At 38.9% G+C, this 20,478-nt stretch overlaps 1 protein-coding gene across 1 annotated transcript in view; it reads right to left on the reverse strand.

The window, feature by feature from the left end:
• The window catches only part of LOC112140787 (copine-8), a gene marked incomplete at its 5' end in the record, with an annotated part of 71,674 nt that overhangs the window by 36,190 nt on the left and 15,006 nt on the right, over window positions 1-20,478 (reverse strand). Inside the window, 2 exon segments of the mRNA XM_024263795.2 lie at window positions 9,602-9,706; window positions 13,181-13,284. Of these exon segments, the coding sequence (XP_024119563.1) occupies window positions 9,602-9,706; window positions 13,181-13,284 (209 nt within the window).

A 20,478-nucleotide genomic window follows, 5' to 3' on the forward strand; every position in this document is an offset into this window, starting at 1 on the left:
GAATACCAGAACAATTCCCGCATGCAGCTTTTTCCAGCTTATCACAGCCACGGAACACTTTCCATCTGCGAAACGCACGGATTCTGCATGACAGAGTGATTAAAATCTTGAGGAAAGAAAGGATGGATTTTGTGTTTAAATAATCTGGATTTTTGGTGAGTAAAATTTTACTATATCCCTACATAATATTGAAATTTTATCAGGTTATTTTTTAATGCTTTTTTATGTGTGTCACAGTTGTACCTGCAGTAGAAGTTTTATAGCCATAAAATAGTTATTGAGGGTTGGATTGATTCAGATGGAGCACTACTGAAGGCCTAGGTGTGAAATGCACGGCCCGCCACTGTTGAAAATTATGATTGAAAATGATCACAACATTTAGGAAAGACAGCCAAAACTTCCAGCTTTTCTGCCTGAATTATTACAAAAATTTATTGTGGAGGGACTAAATCTCAATACAGACTATAGAGTTTCTCCTGTTTTACATTATTGCGTGCTGGTGTGCCGCACAATTTTTGTCAATGAAAAAGTGTACCAAAAATGTTGAACAACACTGGTGTACATTCATGACCACGCCAACGATTTTAAAAGATAATCTCGACGTGGCGTGACATCTTGATGCCTCCCCATCAGGTGGTGGCAGTATTTGTGACTAAAACTAGAAAACTAATGAGTTTTTTTAGACAACTGCTCTAAATTTTTAAGAGCAAACTGCAGCACATGCTTCCAACACCAGACACACCACGAACAGGCAACAAAATGAACCATAAAGGCGTTTGACACAAAATGAGATTTCATTTGTCAAATCATTTTTTGTGATATTTTCTTTCCCAAGTCCCACTGATGCTTCTATTCTCACCCTGGAACAGCTTCCAGATTCAAAGAATGCTGGAACATCTGAAGCACCACATGCTTGTCACAGCAGAACAAGAACGCTCCTGATATAAACCTGACTTCCTGCCTGCCACCTGCCTCGGCTTGTTCCTTTCTGAAGGTTTGCTCTTTTGAGGCTTTGAGCCCCTGAATGTGTGCTTGTCATCGAGGTGGAAGAGACTCGATTTTCCACTGTGGAGAATGAGAACGACAGAAGACGGATATGAAGAGAAACGGCACAAAGACAGTTAAGGGGGAGCCATTCTTCTCCTGATCAGGTTGGCTTCCAAAGAGGAATCTTCTGTGACTTTTGCTGACTTATTGTAAGAACCTAGAGAGTGTCATTGTACTGGCTTAAGGTATTTCCAGTAATCTCATTTTTAAATCTCTGGGTCTTAACTTGCTGCACACAAGGCTCGGGTGTTGGAGCCCTTGATGGTCCTTGACCCAGTGGAATAATAGGCACTGGAAAATCTGCCACTGATATCTTCAGCTGCTATTCTAAGACATTTGAAATGATCAGCACTCGTGTCCAAGAATAGATGATTACTTAATGATCCAAACTTGATACAGAACAATTCTCCAGCTCCCAAGTCTCTCTGTGGAGTTTTGCTGTGACAAGAACAGTTCTCTAATGAAAAATAGAAAAAAATGGGGCTGTTTAATTCATCTGTTACCAACAAAATGTTAGAGTTTTTACAATTCTGAAACATGTTTTGAAAACTGCTAAGGACGATAAATAAAGGGTTCAGAAATTGAGAAATGTTGTTAAAGCAGGAAGGACTCAACAACTTCAGAAAGTCGAAAGATTTAGTGACAAAAAAAGGACAATAATGCCTTGTTTCTACTGAGTGGTCCAGACCAGAGTAGTTCTGGCCGGTTTGGAATGGTCCGGGCAGTTCAAGCGAGCGTTTCCATTGAGTGTTGGACCATCAAGGCTCATGCGGGCATAGACTGATGACCTAGCATTGCATCATTACGATATGACTAAAGCGGTTCTCCGTGTTTTTGGATTTCCCACATCTCCGGTCCCTAACTCACGCAAATAATGGGGGAATGCTGAATGCAAAGAATGTAATATTCGTTGTAATGGTGCATTCACACCGAACGGAGCCAGCGCAGAGGAGGCGTCAAGTTTCAATGTTAAGTCAATGTAAATATGTGATCTTTCGCGGCGCGGTACAATTTCAGCAGCGGACGCAGCGCAGCAAGCTTGACACAGAACGTCAACCAATCAGAGAGACTGTTTTTGGCATGTGATGTTTTCAGTGACTAGATAAAAGGGTAGAAATAAATATTCAAGATGGCCGCTTGATGCGAGGATTTTCATCAGTAATTTCCATCCATTTTGTTAAACCATGAGGGACACTAAACTATCCCAGCTACCATTGGGAGTAGGCGGGATACTCGTTGAAGAGGTTGCCAGCCCGTCACAGAGCTCATGGAGCTGGATCGACCGCTATGCTAGCCAGCAACCCGGTGGATAGCTTAGCAAGCTAGTGTGCTACGCTTCTAACTGGTCCGTTCCATTTTTCCATGGACCTACAAACAACGAGAGATCAAAAACTGAGTTCATTTTATAATGGAAACGCTCAAAATACCATACCTGTCCAGTCTTGTCTGGACTACTCAGTGGAAACGAGGCATGTGTCAGAAAAAGTCAAATAACAAAACAAAAAATATGCATAATGGTAGAGGGACAAGCAGAAAGCACAATAAATGCATCGACACAGAGGATTGATCCTCCTTAAAAGTTCCTCTCAAACTTTAATTTTATCTATTCTCAGTATATATACTGCTTACTAGTTCATAGTTTCTGCAGAGTGGCAGGAATTCATTATCAACACTTTTTTTTTGGTCGTGGTAACGAGGTAGAGGATCTCATTATCACAAGAAAACACTTCTTTGTTCGTGATAAAGAGATAGTGGATCTCATTATCACAAAATCACTTTTTGGTCATGATAAAGACATAATGTTAATCATTATTCCAAATAAACACTTTTTTGGTCGTGATAATGAGATTGTGGATTTCGTTACAAAAAAACCCTTTTTTTGGTTGTGATAACAAAGTAGTGGATGTTGTGATCTCAAAAAATACTTTGAGGTTGTGATAATGAGATAGTGGATCACATTATTACAAGTAAACACTTTTTTAGTCGTGATAACGAGATAGTGGATCTCATTATCACAAGAAAAACCATTTTTGGCCCTGATAATGAGATTGTGGATCTCATCACAAGAAAACACTTTTTTTGGTTGTGATAACGAGATAGTGGATCTCATTATCACAAAAAACTTTTTTGCTCATGATAACAAGATTGTGGATCTCATCACAAGATGAAATTTCTTTGGTTGTGATAACGAGATAGTGGATCTTATTATCACAAAATAAATTTTTTTTGGTTGTGATAACAAGATAGTGAATCTTATTATCACAAGAAAATGCTTTGTTTTGGTCGCGATGACAAGACAGTGGATTACATTATCATGAGAAAACGACATAAAAAAACAAAAAAAGGATTCAGTTTTTGGTTTTCATAATTTTGAGCATAATTTTCTTCATCAGGTCTTCCATCATCAGAAAAATCCAACATGAACATGTTAAAAACACCAAAAGCACCATTTTCATCAGGGTAGGTTTTTAATTGCCAGTTTTTTTTCCCTGGTATTTGCTGAATCAGTTTGCAAATATAACCAAAATAGCACATCATTCTTCAATAAAAACAGTTTTGGGACCACCGTCAGCCCATCTTCTGTCATTTCTTTATCCTCCCTTGGCATTGATGTTTTTTTTATTTCCACCATACAAGAGTAAATCATGACATGCAACTCAAAACAAGCCGATCTGATCAGAAAAATAGGAAGCTGGATGGATTTCCGTAAAAAAGACTCACTGAGGCATTTTCATGAGAGCCTGAGAGGTGTTATTTTTCCATTAGTTTAGTCAGAAGTCGCCTCGCAGCAGACAGACATCAGAGGCAGAAAACATTCAGAAGCTTTAACGCTTCCCTGAAAGCAGGAATTTGCAGGGGAAATGTATCACTCAAGCATCAGATTGAAAGATTTCTGCATCTTCACTATGGGAGAGGAAAAATAATATGAGCGTTTTTATCTTTCTGAGAAAGCCACTGATGTTTCTAATGGATTTCACATTTAAAAACTATCAAAAAATAAGAACATCTTGAACAGGAATGGAGTGCAAGCCATTTTTTTTTGCCTGCATACAAGTGTTTAGGAAGTAAAGTCAGTGAAGAAGACAGAGACAATATCCTCCCTTTGTTCATTTAGAAATGTCAACTGTGAGAGAAGCAGACTGGTCAGAAGTGTGTCTTTCTGAAGTCCCTCCAGCCTCTCCTTTCAGCCCGTCGTGTCACTAATGAGAGGAACTCGGCCAAAGTGAAGTCCAGCTCTGATTAGAGCCCTCCAGTGGTGGAGGATCCGCTAACATATTCATGCAAGCTGCTACTCAGGAGATGAAGGTGAAGATCTCCACAACAGGGCAGGAAGGTGTGAGCAGCTACCGGGATAACAAGCAGCTGGAACCACCGGTACAACTCATAAAAGTATTTTACATCTGGAGTAGAACTGATTATTATTCAGCTCGTTAGATGTGGCCAGGCCTGAACAGACACGGGCGTCTGGAAAAGTAAAAGTCCTGGGAAAGCGTGGAAGCATTCACTGTGGTTATATCTGTAACATGACAGGATAGTTTTTTAGAGTAAGTCCTGAAACTTTCTTTTTTAAAATTGTTTTGGACTGTAGGAATGTAGAAGAAGCTACACAGGGATGTTGCTTTGTGTGCTTTCACCTCACAAAATGACAAAACTTTTTCTTAAATCTACATGCAGAGTAATATATTAAAAAAAGTAATTTATAGCACAAAAATATTCTTCATTTTGCTGTAACTTAGTAGTGTAAGGCCTTACCTTTGAATTTTTAGTGATATTTTTGTCATTAAATGATCACTAACTTCTGTAATACAATAAAACAACAGTATTTGTTAAAGGCTGGGGGTCGTCTGGACCCCATAAGAGAGCATGAGGGTCAAAGCCCTATTCTGATCATCTTTTGCTCTATTTTTAAAGCGTTTCCAGTGGTCTTTTAATCATGATTATGCCATTTTTTGCCACTTCTAGGACTCAGTTTCTGCCGTAGTTCGTTAGAAATTTGTCTCTGAGTTGTGGGCAAGACCGTTAGCACGGAGCAATTCCAGCCTGCATTTTCTTCCCCACTGCTGAGAGCTCTCTGTTTACATTCTAATTTACAGCCTCTAATTCCACCAACCTAACATTAGCGGTGCAACAAAAATGTTGAGCAATTTGAGAGCTATGCAGCCGTATAGTTCTGATCCAGATTCCAGCTCAGACGAGGAAAACAAAGACGTTCATGGATCTATTTGTCTGTAAGTGGATCAGAATGGGGCGCCCAGTGTATTTTCTGTCTCAAATATGTTATTTTTCAAATGTTATTTATTTGTCTGTTCCTGATTCACAACAATTAAAAAAAGGAAAAACTCAGAAATGTAATTTGAGCCTAATTTTACTCCTCGATCATCAGAAAAATGCTATAAGAAGATGTGAAAAACACCAAAAACTAAATTTTCATCAGAATGGTTCTGATGAGAGACCTTTCCTGTTAGCCTTAAAAAAAACTTTTTTGGGACAATTTTTAGAGTTATTAGCTGTTTGTCTCTTTTTTGCAGCAAGGTGCAAAACATGCAACATGCACATGTTAGTATTGTTAGCACACTGGTCTATAGTTCTCTATTTGGTATCTCCTTTCTCTTTTAACTAAGTTTTTTTCAAAAGCACTAAACTCTTATTGTATGTGCAGTGATGACACTTTCTACAATGTTTTGCAGGTTTTACTAATACATTCACTTACAGGTAAATCAGAGAGAATAATGTTGTTAAGTCAGGATTTACTTTTAAACAGCAGCAACAAGTAATCTGTCATGTTTTACAGTCTGAAAGTTGTTTATTAAAAAAGTAGAACTCCACTTCCTGTCACACTTCAAAGACTCATCTGTTCGGCTAATTGGTTGTAAAAACTTGTTTTGGTCGAAACTGCTCAGATTGAGGCTTGAAATGATCATTTTTTGTCTGTTTTTCTCCCCTGACCTGCCCGTGTTTGTGATTTTCTTCTAATTAAATAGTTTTCCTGTGTGTTTTCCTGACAATCTTTGTCTGATCACTGCCTTCAATGAACTGTGGTGTCAGTTTCTCAGCCATCTGTGGAAAAGTTACGTCCCTTTTGGATGAACAGATGAGAAGAAATTGGTAAATATGTTTATGGACTTAAATTATCTCCCTCATTTCTGTCCTTTTAAAATGTTTCAGAATCAAATCATAGAAAGCTTTTCTTCACTTGACAGTCTAAACAGCAGTTACATATCTGAGGGAGCGACAGCTCCAAACCCATGTTTAAAGCGTAAATCTAAGTGGCGCACTAATGAGGCCACAGAGGAAGTTTATAGAGGAATTAAATGTCAGTTCTCCATTAAAGAAGAGTCAGAAAAAGGAATTCATTTGTCACAAGAAGACCTTTTAGGCCAGGGGTCAAAGAACATGTGCAGATAGGCAGAAGCTAAATGACTTCAGGAGGAAAATATTCAGAAGAATCACATGATCTTCATCTACGAATGAGGAGTTTCAAAAACTCATTTTACAACTAATTAGCCAAATTATTAGAAGAATATTGATCTTTGTTTTGTCTGTTACTACAGTTATTATCAATAAAGCTTCACCACAAAGAAGGCGAATAGTTTTCAAAAGGGTTTAGAAGAAAAATCTTGAAAACATATTTCAGCTTTATGCTACATTCATGCTGGATGCGGTTCACACGGCAGGGGAGGGGAGTTTCAATGTTAAGTCAATGTACAACCGTGGTTTGCGGTCCTGTGCCGTAATTTGGGCAGATGACATTTTCAGCAAATTGATCAAAGGGTGGAAAAAAATCAAAAATGGCTGCTCAATGCCAGGATTTTCGTCCTCAATCTTCATCCATTTCCTTCTCTGCTGAGGCCACGAGGTTGCTGGAACCTATCCTGATTACTGCTGGGCGAAGGTGGAATACACCTGAACAAGTCGTCCACCTGTAACAGAGCCCATAGTACTGTTGCGATCTCGCCCGCTACCATTGATGTGTATTATTTACTGGATATATCAAGGTGTTGATGTCTACCATAGAAAATGCTTTACCTCTCTGGCCGCTGTGAAATGAGGGCAGAGCCCGTCACCGTGACTTCCTGTTTGTCTGCTGCCATTTTGTATCCGTAAGAGCGATTGGTCCGAGTCGGTCTGAGTCACCTTTTTAGAGGAACTACATTACCGGTAACCAATCATGAGTGAGCTTGTTCAAAGTCCACACCCCTTCACCTGGAAGTGGGCTTGAGAGAATCTGTCATTCAAGTGTTTGAGGCGGGGCCAGCGGGCACCACATGCTTTTACTGAGGCATCTGATTGGTCAGTTTATAACTTGAATAACTTGCAATTAAGAAAAAAATTTCTTAAAAAAAAGGATTAGAAATAAATTTTGAAGAGGAATGTATCAAAGTAAGAATGATTATTTTGACAAATGAAATGACTTAGAAATAACTGTCTCAATGAAAATCTATGGGATTTTGGCCGTCTTGAAACCAGCGGATAATTCCTATTTGGAACACGAGAAGTGAGCTGTCCATTGTTTTCTATGGTCAATGCCCACTATGCTAGGCAGCTGCACAGTGGTCAGTGTAGCAATCTGGCAAGCTCTCCCACTTATGACTGCCGGTTCCTAGGCAGCGGAGCTCACTATGATGGCCCGCCGGCGGGTGGCTTCCTGGCAGACAAAGAGCCACTGGTGCCGTCGTAGCTAGGGTTGGGCACCAAAATTTGGTTCAAAGTAGGAACACACCGTACTGGTTCTCTGGCAACCTCCCAGACTTCAGCGGAGCTCGCTCAATACGCCGACAGACAGACACCCACTGTGGGGAGCGGGGGCAGCCTCCTCGGGTGTCCTGAACTGCGATATTTTGCTTATTTTCTTTAAGACGATAATATGTCCTTTTATTATTTTTCCCCCCTCTCGGGTTAATGTGGGACAGCCTTCACACTCAGTCACAGAGACACAGAAACACAGCAGAGTGGCTGTCATCCAGACACACCCCCTCGAGTGACATAAAAGCCCCGTAACCCCTCAGACACTGCGGCCCCTCAGCCGTTGTGTCTAGCTCAGAATCACATATTTGACAGGCGGCGAGCTGTGAATTCAAGGCACGTTGAAAGAGTGGGGGGCTACCGGTTTGCGGCTCAGAGGTTGGGAAGCTCTGATTTAATAGAAACAGTCAGCAGGTCAAAAACAAACCAAACCCAAAACGTTAATTTCTGACGAGGAGGTCTTAACCACGCATCAAAAGGTGACTTGGGAATGAAAATGTGTTGATTTGGGAAGATGTAGGCATTATTTTGTTCACTGAAATACCAAAATTGGCACCGATTAGGAACCGAAACCAAAGACCCGCTTTGGCACCGGAACCAAATAAAACCCAATCGGTGCCGAGCACTGGGCGTGATCGTTCTAGATTTATGAGCTTATGATGTTTGTCTTTTTATCAAAACAATACTAAAAGATCCTTCAGTTTTTTGTATTTTTTCACTCTTGGGTTAAAGGTTAAACTGGGACAAAGACAGACGGACGTAACGTTAAAAATGGCCGTCAGGTTCAGCTCTAGCAGCGAGAGTGAAGTACACTGCACCGGGAGAGACTCGGAATGATCTGGTGAACCTAGACAGGTGACAGGCTTGCCGGTGCTTCTGTAGAGCTCCTCAAAACATGTAGTCCAAGCTACTCGCTCAACACCATCCTTGTTTGCCATGGCGTGGCAACGAATGAAGTGCAGAAATATTCTGGCGGTTGTTCCACAGCCGGACAGTGAAGGCGTTGAGCAGTAAATTTGACGTCAAAAGAGGCGGCCGACGCAAATTTGATGTGTGAACTGCGTCTGGTGTGATTGTAGCATTAGCCTCTAGTCAAAAGGATTCTAGAGATTTTAGGTTTTTAAGTAAAGCTTTTGTAGTCGTGGTTTAGAAGCTAATGTAGAATAAAAGGTTGTGATAACAAACCGCAGCTTCTAAAGATGCAGTTTGTTTGTTCATTACAGTTTTGACCGAAGGCTCTCAGACTGCACCAATAAAACACTTCCACATTCTTTGTGGCATTGTTGCCTCCATTAGACTAGAAACATGGGTTAAACATTGTGATCTCTTACTGCACAACTTTAGAACATTTCAAACAAATGCCACGTGGAACGCCAAAGCGCCACGCTCCATTAGCTGCGTGTTATTTCCCAGTTGGATCATCTCTGAGGAGAAAGCTGCTGATAACAGCCACACCAAAAAACAAAGGGCAGTGGGATTACAGAGGCAAACTGTGCCCGACACAAGCTATTTCAGAGGAAATCAATATGAAGGGATGTACAAATTGCTGCTCTGAGATCATATGGCAGTAGAAATAATTGGAGGCTTAACACTACACCATACTTAACTGGCATTGATTTCCACTGCTTATGCTATTTTTATATTGATGCTCAGAACCTCCCAACGGCTGCACTTATACACACTTCATCACTCAAAGGACACTTATTAGAAAGCAGCAGAGAGTTGGAAATAACAGAGTGTATATTACTATGTACCATTGATCAGGGAGAGGTGGGTTGATGAGGAAGCATGGAGGGAAGCGGCCTCGTACCTGTCGTAGTCACCGTTGCAGAGCGCTCGTACAGGGATGGTGAAAGGCTGCCACACCGGGTTTAATGTGTTCTTCACCACCTCTGTTTTGTGGCAGATAGTAAACCTGGAGTCACAAGAGCACCGGCGTTAGAAAATGATATGTTCAGAAGGAAGGCAGAGAGAGAAAATTGCTTCTTTGTTATCTAAACAAGCCGGAGAGCAAGAGATAAAGATGCAAATGAGAGAGGAAGCACGCGGCTGACCAAATGGAGGCATCATGGCCCAAGTCCCACACGACAGGAGAGTGGAAAATGTTCTGTTTGACTGAAATTTCAGATCATTTCCTGAGTGGCAGTGACTTGGTTATCCGATTATCTGTTTCAGGTGGAGATAAATCTCTAATACCATCTTGTAAAGCAGCGTTTATCAGAGTTTTAAGTCTTTTAATCCTCTAAAACTCCTCACAATACAAGCCTCTTTTTCTGTAAGCCCTTTGGCACCAACAGATTGTCTTCTCATGTTCAGTGATTGGAAGACAAACAAAACCTGTGTGGAGCTTGAACACTTTTCCTGTGGGGTAGAGGTGATGGTGCCACGGTTACAGGACCCAAGAGAAGCTAAAGAGCACTCAAGAAACGTGAGAAAGAGTTTTATATCGGTTTTTGAGTTGGTTTCTCTTGCTGTGATCTCCTCCATTTAAACCTGTTCCGTTAAATCCCTGATTTTTGTGTTTCCAAAGGTCATTTCCATCAAAAACACAGCATTGTGGGTAGTGGTTGTGTTCACCGCTCTGAAAAGCCTAATTCTACTTCCAATGAAAGTCTATGTAAACACGTACATGTGCAAATCTCGCATTCATGCACAAACTCAAGTTTTTCAGTTACGTACAAACCCATTGAGAACACGTCAAAAGTTAAACCAGCTGAACTTTGAACAATCAGGAACTCGGACTGTTAGTGATGTATGAGTTGTGTCTTTTTGAAAACAAGGAAGTACCAACCGTTTGTAAGCTGATCGTGGAGGAGAAATTCCTAATTGTGTGGCGTTCACACTAAAATGATTCCGTTTCTCTTTCTTATTATTTTCTTCCATATATATTTTGGACCATAGAAACTCAATCACACTTTCAGCAACTCCTGCAATCTTGGTATCAAAACGTTCAACTCGTTAAGGACATTATTACTTGTATTTTTGGTATTCGTAAACTTGACAGTTTTTACGATTTTACGTAAATTATGCAATTTTCTAGCTCCGTTGAAATGAATAGGAATTTTTCCAATTTATGCAATTTATGCAAACTATGCAATTAAAAACACTTTTGATATTATAAAACTTCACAAGAATTTTTAAATATTATGCAATTTTTTTAATGCAATTCCTCTATTTTCGTGCGAACTTTAAAACCTATGGAAATCTACATCAAAACGTTCAGCATGTTAAGGACATCAATGCTACTGTGGTTTTGAAGGCTAATTTTGACCTTCGCTAGAATTATAGTAACATGCTAACATTTTTGGATAATTTAGAATCTATTGAGGTTATTTGGACTAATTCTGAGTTAATTTAGTATTTTAGCAGCACGCTAGCTTTTTTGGCCAATTTGGCATTTACTGAGGTTTTTTGGGGTTCTTTTGGAGGTAAGCTAACATATGAGCAATATGCTCACTTTTTTGGCTAGTTTGGCATCTACCGAGGATTTGGGCTAATTCTTAGTTCATATATTTATGCATTCTTAAATTCTACAGAATTTTTACATTTTTCAAGAAACTCTTTTAATTGTTTGTGCACTTAATGCAATTTCTGTGACTATACGTGCTTTAGCAATTTCAGAAGTACGCAAATAACTTAATCATTTTCATCAAATCCCTTCAGCAATTACAGTAAATTTCTTCAGCCTCTTCAACAAAAAGTTTTATCATATATGCAAAAAACATTCACACTAGCACCATTGCAGGTAATGCAGTTGTTCTAGCTGTGGTTTGTTTCCTGTGGTCGTCTTTCATATATCAGAATAGAGCTGTGAAAGAAAAAGTCTCCCAGCCACCAAGGCCAAGTAGTCCCCATATGGTTTAAAGGTAGTCAGAAAATGTGGGCACCGATTAGGTTTGTCTGCAGTTTCCATGGTGACCCCACCTGTGTTGGCCCACATTGGCTTCAGTGGCCACTCAGTGCGGTAGCTCGCTAAGCTAGTCAGCCACCCGGTGGGCAGCATAGCGAGCTCCCCCGTCCAGGGTCCAGCAGAGGAAGTGTAACCCTACTAAAGTTACTGACTTTTTTCCTTATTAACACTCACTTTTTATAGGGTACTTTTGGTTGGTTTGACTCTTGATACCAAGATCACATTTCAAACTTTTGAGCCAACTCCAACCATTTGTTTCTAATATTCATGATCAATTAGATGGATATGAATTGGGATGTTACCTGATGAAAAATGTCTGTATTGTGAGCGAAAGGGCTGTCATAAATTATGGGATGCATTATAAAATGTCACTTTAACTGTGGAGATAAGTCTCAGCTCTTGTGATGTATGAGCTAAAAACAGATTTAGTCATTTCTAACTTTGAAAAGAAAAATGGTTCTAATGAAAAGTGGAGTTTATATCTAACAGCTAAAAGGGTATTGATCATAACTAGACTCAAGGAACAATCTCTCATAGCCTAAAGTATGCTTACATAAATGCCAGCTTAGATGCCAGGTTTCCTGGAGATTGTAACCATTTTGGAGACAATGAGCCTCCCAAAATCTGCTTTAACACTCGAGCCAAAGTCAAGACCCGGGGGCCGGATCCGGCCTGCTGGGTAGTTAAATCCGGCCCTCCAGATCATTTTATTTTATTGTTATTAATGGCCCTATGTTATCTTAAGCTTATTTCTAACTTGTATAATTTTGACAAAATAAATTTGTAAGGGGAGTAAAATATTGAGGTTAAAGTTGATTTATTCTGGAATAATTTTCCTGCCTTTTTACTATTCATAATAATATGAAAAAGTTACAGTTTTAAAGTTTTAAAAATTGGTACTCTGCTAGCTTTTTGGACTATTTTGGCATTTACTAAGATTTTTTTAGGCTATTTTTGGAGCTTTGCTAATATTTTAGCTACATGCTAGCGGTTCTAGCTAATTAAAAAAAAAAAAGATTTAAGGCTATTTTTAAGTTTTGCTATTTTGTCAGCATAAGACTAGCTGTTTTGGGTAACCCAAGTTTTTTTTTGTTTTGTTTTTTTTAGGCCAAATTGGCATTTAGCTAATATTTTAGCTGGCTTTCAACTTTTTTTTTAGCCATCAGCTTCAGCGTTTTCAGCTTCAGTGTTTTCAGCTATCAATTTCAGCATGTTCAGCTATCAGCACTAGCATCTTCAGCGACCAAATTTAGCTTACAGCATTCACACTAGTATCATGGCAGGCAATGATATATATCTAGTTCATAGTTTTGTTAAAAATTTATGATTTTAATGTTTAAAAAATTTAGTTTTTAGAGTGTTCAATAAATGTTTATCCTGTTCGGCCCGCGACCTAAGTTGTGTTTTGGATTTTCGACTGAGTTTGACACCCCTGCTTTAACAGAAAAGATGAAAACCTAATCACTTCAAAAAACTTACGTTCCGTCCTCGTTGCTTCTGTAAAAAACCATGAAGGGGTCGGACTTGCCAAAAAAGTCCTTTTTGTCCAGCTTGTTGGCACAGAACTGCATAGTGGCACTGTCCTGCAGGCACAGAAAAAATAAACGAGAATGAAGCAGCAGACAAGACATTTTTTTATGTTTGTATTTTTTTAATTCCTTTGTTTGAGGTGGTTTTGCTGAAGGGAAACTACTGACTGCAGACATAAAAGCTGCATGGTGGAAAGACATATTTAAATTATCTCCAAACCCAAGTCTACACCTTCACATTGATGTGAAGAGTTTTAATGAACTTTTAGGAATAAATATCTCTTATTTTTAACTTGTTGGAATAAGTGTGAGAAATCGGTCCTTCAAAAACTTCCTGTTTTCATTTCAAACGGCTTTTTATCAATGCTGCACATTTTTATGGAACCATTTGAAACCATTTCAGGTGTGATCTCAAACAGGTGGACGTTTTCATGCACAGTGCATCATCACTCTTTCCTGATCTGAAACCACTCAGAGGCCAGCAGGTTTGTTTTGGACAATCGACTTGATGGAAAGACTGAGAGCCAACCTGGATGGTTTGGGGTCATTAGAACCAATTTTATCATCTTTGTTGCGTCTTTTTGTAGAGCACTTGAAGAAACGTGTTAAGACTTTTCAATCGTTTTACACTATAGGTGCCCTATTATGTCATTAAAGCTTAAAGCTTCCTGTTACCTACCAACATCGTAACAGTAAAAGGCTGGACTTTTTGAAAGGTCCCAAATTCAATCTAGATCTACCAGGTTCACTTGAGGACTGAAAGGTTTGCCAGATGAAATCAGGAAAAAATACTCTGACCAACTTGTTACCTCTTATTTTACCATTTCTTTAATCATCCTCCAACTTCTTGACCCCCTTATTTCCCGTTGTATCCTCCTCTCCCCACTTTCTCTCTTTTCTCTTTCATTTATGCTCCAAAAAATAAATATATACAAATCTAATTCCTGAAAATAAAGTTTGTCCTTAACCCTAGAGCACTATTGCTGGGTGATTCACATACATTTCAATATGTTGCATTTTTCTGAGTGTCATGGATCCCTGGGTAATGTCAGACATGTCCCAGGAATGGGCGGACCAAAGATCAAGTCTCCTGTATCATTACTTATTTTTTCAGGACTTTTTTTCTTCTTAAATTCCTCATTTTTCAGCCATTTTCAAGACTGTTTTTACGATCTTCCTAAGTATTTATTTTCAATTTTGTTACATAAACCACGGTTAAAAATAAAAAATAACGAGTCTAATTTAGCGGGCTGCACGGTGGCGCAGTGGTTAGTGCTCTTGCCTCACAGCGAGAAGGCCCCGGTTCGACTCCCGGCTGGGACCTTTCTGTGTGGAGTTTGCATGTTCTCCCCGTGCATGCGTGGGTTTTCACCGGGGACTCCGGCTTCCTCCCACCGTCCAAAAACATGCTTCATAGGTTAATTGGTGACTCTAAATTGCCCTAGGTGTGAATGTGAGAGTGAATGTGTGTGTGATTGAGGCCCTGCGACGGACTGGCGACCTGTCCAGGGTGAACCCCGCCTTCGCCCATCAGTAGCCGGGTTAGGCTCTAGCACCCCCGCGACCCCGAAAGGGACAAAGCGGTCAAGAAGATGGATGGATGGAGTCTAATTTATTTGTCAGAAATACTTTTTATTGGGTATATTATCGGGTAAAAAATACCCAGCAAAAGTGATGTTGGAACTTTTTATTGCAAAAGTGTTTGAGGGTTAAATACAAAATAGAATAATACAAATATACACCTCATGTGTCCGAAGATTCATGACCCCTATTATAATAGTAACATCAAGAGGCTTTGTGCTCTCCTCTGTTTGATCAGCTGTTGGAAAAGTTCAAATATAAAGTAAACACTTGCTTAGCTACGCTGTCTAATTTTATGTCATAAAGATTCACTTTAGTCAGATAAATACAGAAATAGTAGGGGTGTAAGGAAAAATCTAGGGATATTTGTATTGTTTTAAAAAGCTGACAAGACGACATTTGATTATTTATGAACTTCCTTCAGCGTCTTACTTTTGTTTTCCACCTAAACCAAAAGTCTGCAACCTGCGGCTCCAGAGCCACATGTGGCTCTTTTATCTCTCCATGGTGGCTCTCTGGTTGAAGAAAAATAAAATAGTAATTAAAAAAATTGGAGATTAGCTAATATTTTAGCAACATGCTAACATTTTTGGCTAATTTGTTATCTTATGGGGTTTTTAGAGTAATTTAGAGTTTAGCTTCTATTTTAGCAACAGGCTAACATTTTAGTCTATTGAGGAATTTTATGCTTATTTGGGCTTTAGCTAATAATTTAGCGACGTACTGATGTTTTTGGCTAATTTGTTATCTACTGACTCTTAGGCTAATTTAGAGTTTAGCTTTTATTTGAGCAACATGCTAACATTTTTGGCTGATTTAATTTACTGAGTATTTTATGCTAATTTGGAGTTCAGGTAGTAATTAGATAACGAGCTAGCTTTTGGCTAATTTGACCTCTACTAAATGTAAACATTTTTTAAAATACCATTTTGAGAAATGCTCATTTCTTTTTATATTTTTGGGACAATTTGGAATTCAGCTTCTATTTTAGAACCAGGCTAACTTTTTTGACTAATTTAGTTTACTGAGAAATTTTAGGCCATTTAGGAGTTCAGCTAGTAATTGAGCGACGAGCTAGATTTTTTTTTTTTTTTTTTTTTGGCTAATTTGGCCTCTAATGAACATTTTTGGCTATTTTGTTATTTACTGGTTCTTAGGCTAATTTAGAGTTTAGCTTTTATTTTAGCAACATGCTAACATTTTTGGCTAATTTAATTTAATTTAATTTTATGCTAATTTGGAGTTCAGGTAGTAATTAGGTAACACGCTAGCTTTTTGGCAAATTTGGCCTCTAAATGTAAAAAGTAAAACATTTTTAAAAACCCCATTTTGAGAAATGCTCGTTTCTTTTTATATTTTTGCTTTTGTTCGTGCCAAAAAGTAGACATAGTTCATAATTATTAAAAACAAGACACAAAAAGAAGGCCGTGAATGCAAATCCAAATTTCTTAAAGACTAAAGTAAGACTATGCGGCTCCTTCTAGGTTTTGATCAGTAGAAAACGAGCCCAAATGACTGTCTTACTGTTAAAGGTTGCTGACCTCTGACCTAAACCACCGACCACTAGATGGCAGTACAGCGCACTGAGCCTCTTTGAGGAGGTCTACAAACTACAACAAAACCTCGCGAGAACAAGCATGTGTTAAATGTTCAGTCAACCTTGGAGTTTTTGTTGTTATGAGACATGTACTATTTAGTTTTTACTTTTCTTTTACATATTCTTTAAAAACAAGAAGTTATAAATAGTTCTGGTACATTCTTGGGATTATATCGTGATACAAATTGTATCGTGAGACACATATTGAGCTACGTATGGTATCGTCAGACTCTTGCAAATACCCCTAATTAACAGTGATAACTCATTACAAAAGTAACACATTATATTAACATGACTTTTGCTGTAACAAATACAACACTAGTGAATTTTGAGTGGTATTTTACTCACTGAACGCTCAGTCACTCGTGCTTTACTTTCTGTTCTGAATGTAGCAGTTTAAAGCAAGAAGACCGTGAAGGAATAAAAAGATTACAAATTGGCACAAACACAACTGATTCTCTGCCACTTTTTTTTGGCTGAAGTTACTGAGTTTTTCCTTTTTGTCTTCATTGATCACATCCAAACCACAAGAACACTCATTTCATTTCTGTGTTCCTAAAGTCCAGTTTTTCATGAGCTAACATCTGTTGTCACTCAGCTTCTGGTTTTCACATCAGAAAGATAACATTTTCAGGTTTATGAAATAAACTCACTAAAGTTTGGCTTTGATCTTCAGTTGTGTTTCATGTTCTAAATATATAGATTTTGCTATCAACTGTACATTCTAATGCTAAATGGGAATCACTATGCTGAGTATTCATCACATTTTACTCTGCTCTAATTCTGTAAATAGCAAAAAAGTAAAAGAAAAAAACAGGGGAAATGTAAAGTTTTACATTTGTTTATATTATACTGTAATAAATTTCATTTGAATAATTCCAATAAGAAACCTGTAATGAATTGCATTTTTGTTCTAACTTGTACAATCTAGTTTATAGATAACTTGATGATATGAGAAAAAATCCTGAAGTTTGAGCTTCAGTTTCATGAAGGGAATTCAGTCCAGATGTGCCTCAATTTAAAAATCATTTAGTACGTATTTGTATCCTTTACATCCCTAGTAATTATGCAAACTCATTTTGTCTTAAAATAATATTTAAAACCTTTTATTTGGTAATTTAACAAAACATTCTCCTCCAAATGACATATTACTAGCTCCCTCATTGACTGTCTAATGGAGGTTAGCTAAATCAGCCACACAATAACTACGCCTGCTGTTTTAAAGGATTTTTACATGGTAATTACAGAACACTGGCAAAGGCAAAGCTTTGTTTAAGAAAATGTGTATTTTTATGAAAGAAAAACATCTTTAGTTTTATTTCAGCCTGAAAAAGTTGACTTTTATGAATGACAGGACCTCAATGTTAATGTTCCGTTTGAAGTGCATGAATCAAACCCTCTGCATTGTGTGAAAGAACACCTTCCTTTATGTCTCAGTTCTATCAAGTACTGGCTCTCAGCCTGCAAAGCACTCTGCTTTATCTATGAACACGACCTAATGATCCGGCATTAGAGTGTTTGTGCATGGATGTGTGCAGGCGTTTTCATTCTAACTGTTCGCCGCCATCCATCCAGCAGCAAATGCTGCAGCAGCACTGGCAGCTGCTGCTTACCGAGTCTAATTTTAGCACGAGTAATAATCTTCAAACTAACTCTTTCTGAAACATGTCACAGCATCTGGAAAGGCAGAAGGCCTCGCTGCAATTCAGCATCAAACACCAAAGACAACGTTTTTTTTTTTTTTAATGTGCCTTTTTTTTAAGGTTGTCTGTGGGAAAAAAAGTTTTGGATTGAGAATAATTTTTAGAAAGAATAAAAAAAGAGATGGTGGAGTTTTATAATGAAAATGTCTTTTTTGTCGGGAAAAAAGAGATGTTCAGAGATGCAGACCTCAGTTATAACCAGTGGTTATTGGAGTTACTGCTGCCTTTCTATCAGTTGGAACCAGTCTGACCATTCTCCTCTGACATCACCACAGAACCGCCTCTTAACCTGATAGTTTCTCTTTTCTGGACCATTCTCTGTGAACCCCAGAGATGGTTGAGGGTGAGAATCCCAGCAGGTCTGCAGTTTCTGAAATACTCAGTCTGACACCAACAACTATACCACGCTCACAATCGCCTTTCTGCCCCGTTCTGATGCTTGATTTGACCTCCAGCAGATAGTCCTGACCTTGTCAATGCATCGAGATGCTGGCATGTGATTAGCAGCTTAGACATTTCTGTTGATGAGGAGTTGGACAGGTGTGCCTAATAAAGTGGAGTGTAAATTCCTCTGCTTTTCCCTCCTCCCCCACTGCCTTCACAAACAGCCTAATCATGAATTCCTTCCATAAGATATTCATCATGAAACCTCCTGGACTCTCCTATCCGCTGAAGCGTGCTGGGCTGGCTCGCTGCTGCTCTTCTGGCTCTTCCTCGATGTGGAGGTGCGGTCGGACTTATCTCTGGCATTTTAGCCCCACACACTAATCTGAAAGACAGCGGGTTCATTGCAGTACATTCAGAGGCTATTACAGTATAGCTTGTTCTTGCTGTCAGAGCCTGAGGCCTTCCAATGGCAGCGATTGCTCCACTAATGACACCTTAATAGCTTTATAATGTAGCAGCTTGTGCTCGAATTAGGCTTTTTGCCAAGCACCAAATTGCACTTCTGACATCCAAGAAAGTGTGTTTGAATGAGAGTGCTTTTACACACCTGTGCTGAGCTTCAGCTGAGCATCTTTATTCATTTGGTCTCAGTGTCCACTCTGTCTTTATCACAAGCAGCCACACAAGCATGCAGCACACGCCGCCAAGCACATCTCATCTTCTCAAGCCCAGCAGCAGCAGAGGAACTTTATCTATATTCATGACCCCACCCTGAGGACACGTGCACTCTACATGACTGGCTTTTGACGCCACCATACATCTCACACCTCACCCTCTCGGTGTGTGTCCACTCCTTTAAACCCGGAATTCTGTGTCCAATCTGCCGGCTTTTCAAGTAAAAGTAATGTGAGGATTTGGGCCTTTAGGGGGATTTTTAAGGTTATTTTAGTGTCCTGGCTGTGTTGAGGTTTTAGGATTTTAGTTTCTCTCATTTTCTCAATGGGGGTTACATTTTTAACTATCTCTTTAGTTGATAGTTGATAGTGATTCTCCTGCTCCTTTCGTTTTTCAGCACATAAAAACTCAATCACACTTCAACCAATCAGCAGTTTGTTTATACTTGTCTGTATCAGAAGGTTTACTTTAAACCCTTACCTCCCAACTGTGTGAATGCTTAGTAAGCTTGCACTTTAATTTCTATAAACTTCATAGTTTTTTAATATTGAGCTAAATATGCCCCATTCAAACGTTAAAATGTTTAGCAACTACTGTTTTTTTAGAGTAATTTGGAATTTAGCTTTCAGTTTAACAACATGCTAGCTGTTTTTTGCTAATTTAGGTTGTGTCCAAATTCCCTCCCTAACGCTTCACTACTAAAAAACTGTATAGTGCGGGACTATATAGTGCCCTGAATTTGAACCCTTCTGCTCTCTTATGGGGTCCAGATGACCCCACCCTCATATTGGTGTGTGGTCCCTCCCATGACAAAGGTGGACAGGATTTTCTGTCTGCCACGGATGCCAGTGAATCATTAAAAATAAAAGTTCAGCGCACTGAAGTGGGGTCCAGATGACCCCACTTTTAATGTCAACAAGCCAAGGATAGCACAAGGGTTAAAGGCAATTTGGACACCATACTTACTAATTTTCTTTCGTTTTTCTAAACGATGGAAATGAGGTCATGGATTTCACAAAGTGAAAACTGGATCAAAATGAACATTTCGTAATGTTTGTGATGGTGAAAATGTGGATGGTTTATTCAAAAATTACATTTAAAGATGGTTTTTTTTGTCCAACATTGTTCGACCGCAATGCATTGTGGTCTATATTCACTAATTCACTTTTAGACAAATTTGTAGTTGAGCTAATATCTAGCAAGATAGCTTTTTTGTCAAAATTCGTTTTTTTTTCACTTCTTTGGGCACATTTAGAGTTTAGCTAATATTTTAGTGTCATGCTAGCTATTTCGTCAAAATTCGAC

Source organism: Oryzias melastigma, linkage group LG5, assembly GCF_002922805.2.
Source record: "Oryzias melastigma strain HK-1 linkage group LG5, ASM292280v2, whole genome shotgun sequence".
Lineage (NCBI taxonomy): Eukaryota > Metazoa > Chordata > Actinopteri > Beloniformes > Adrianichthyidae > Oryzias > Oryzias melastigma.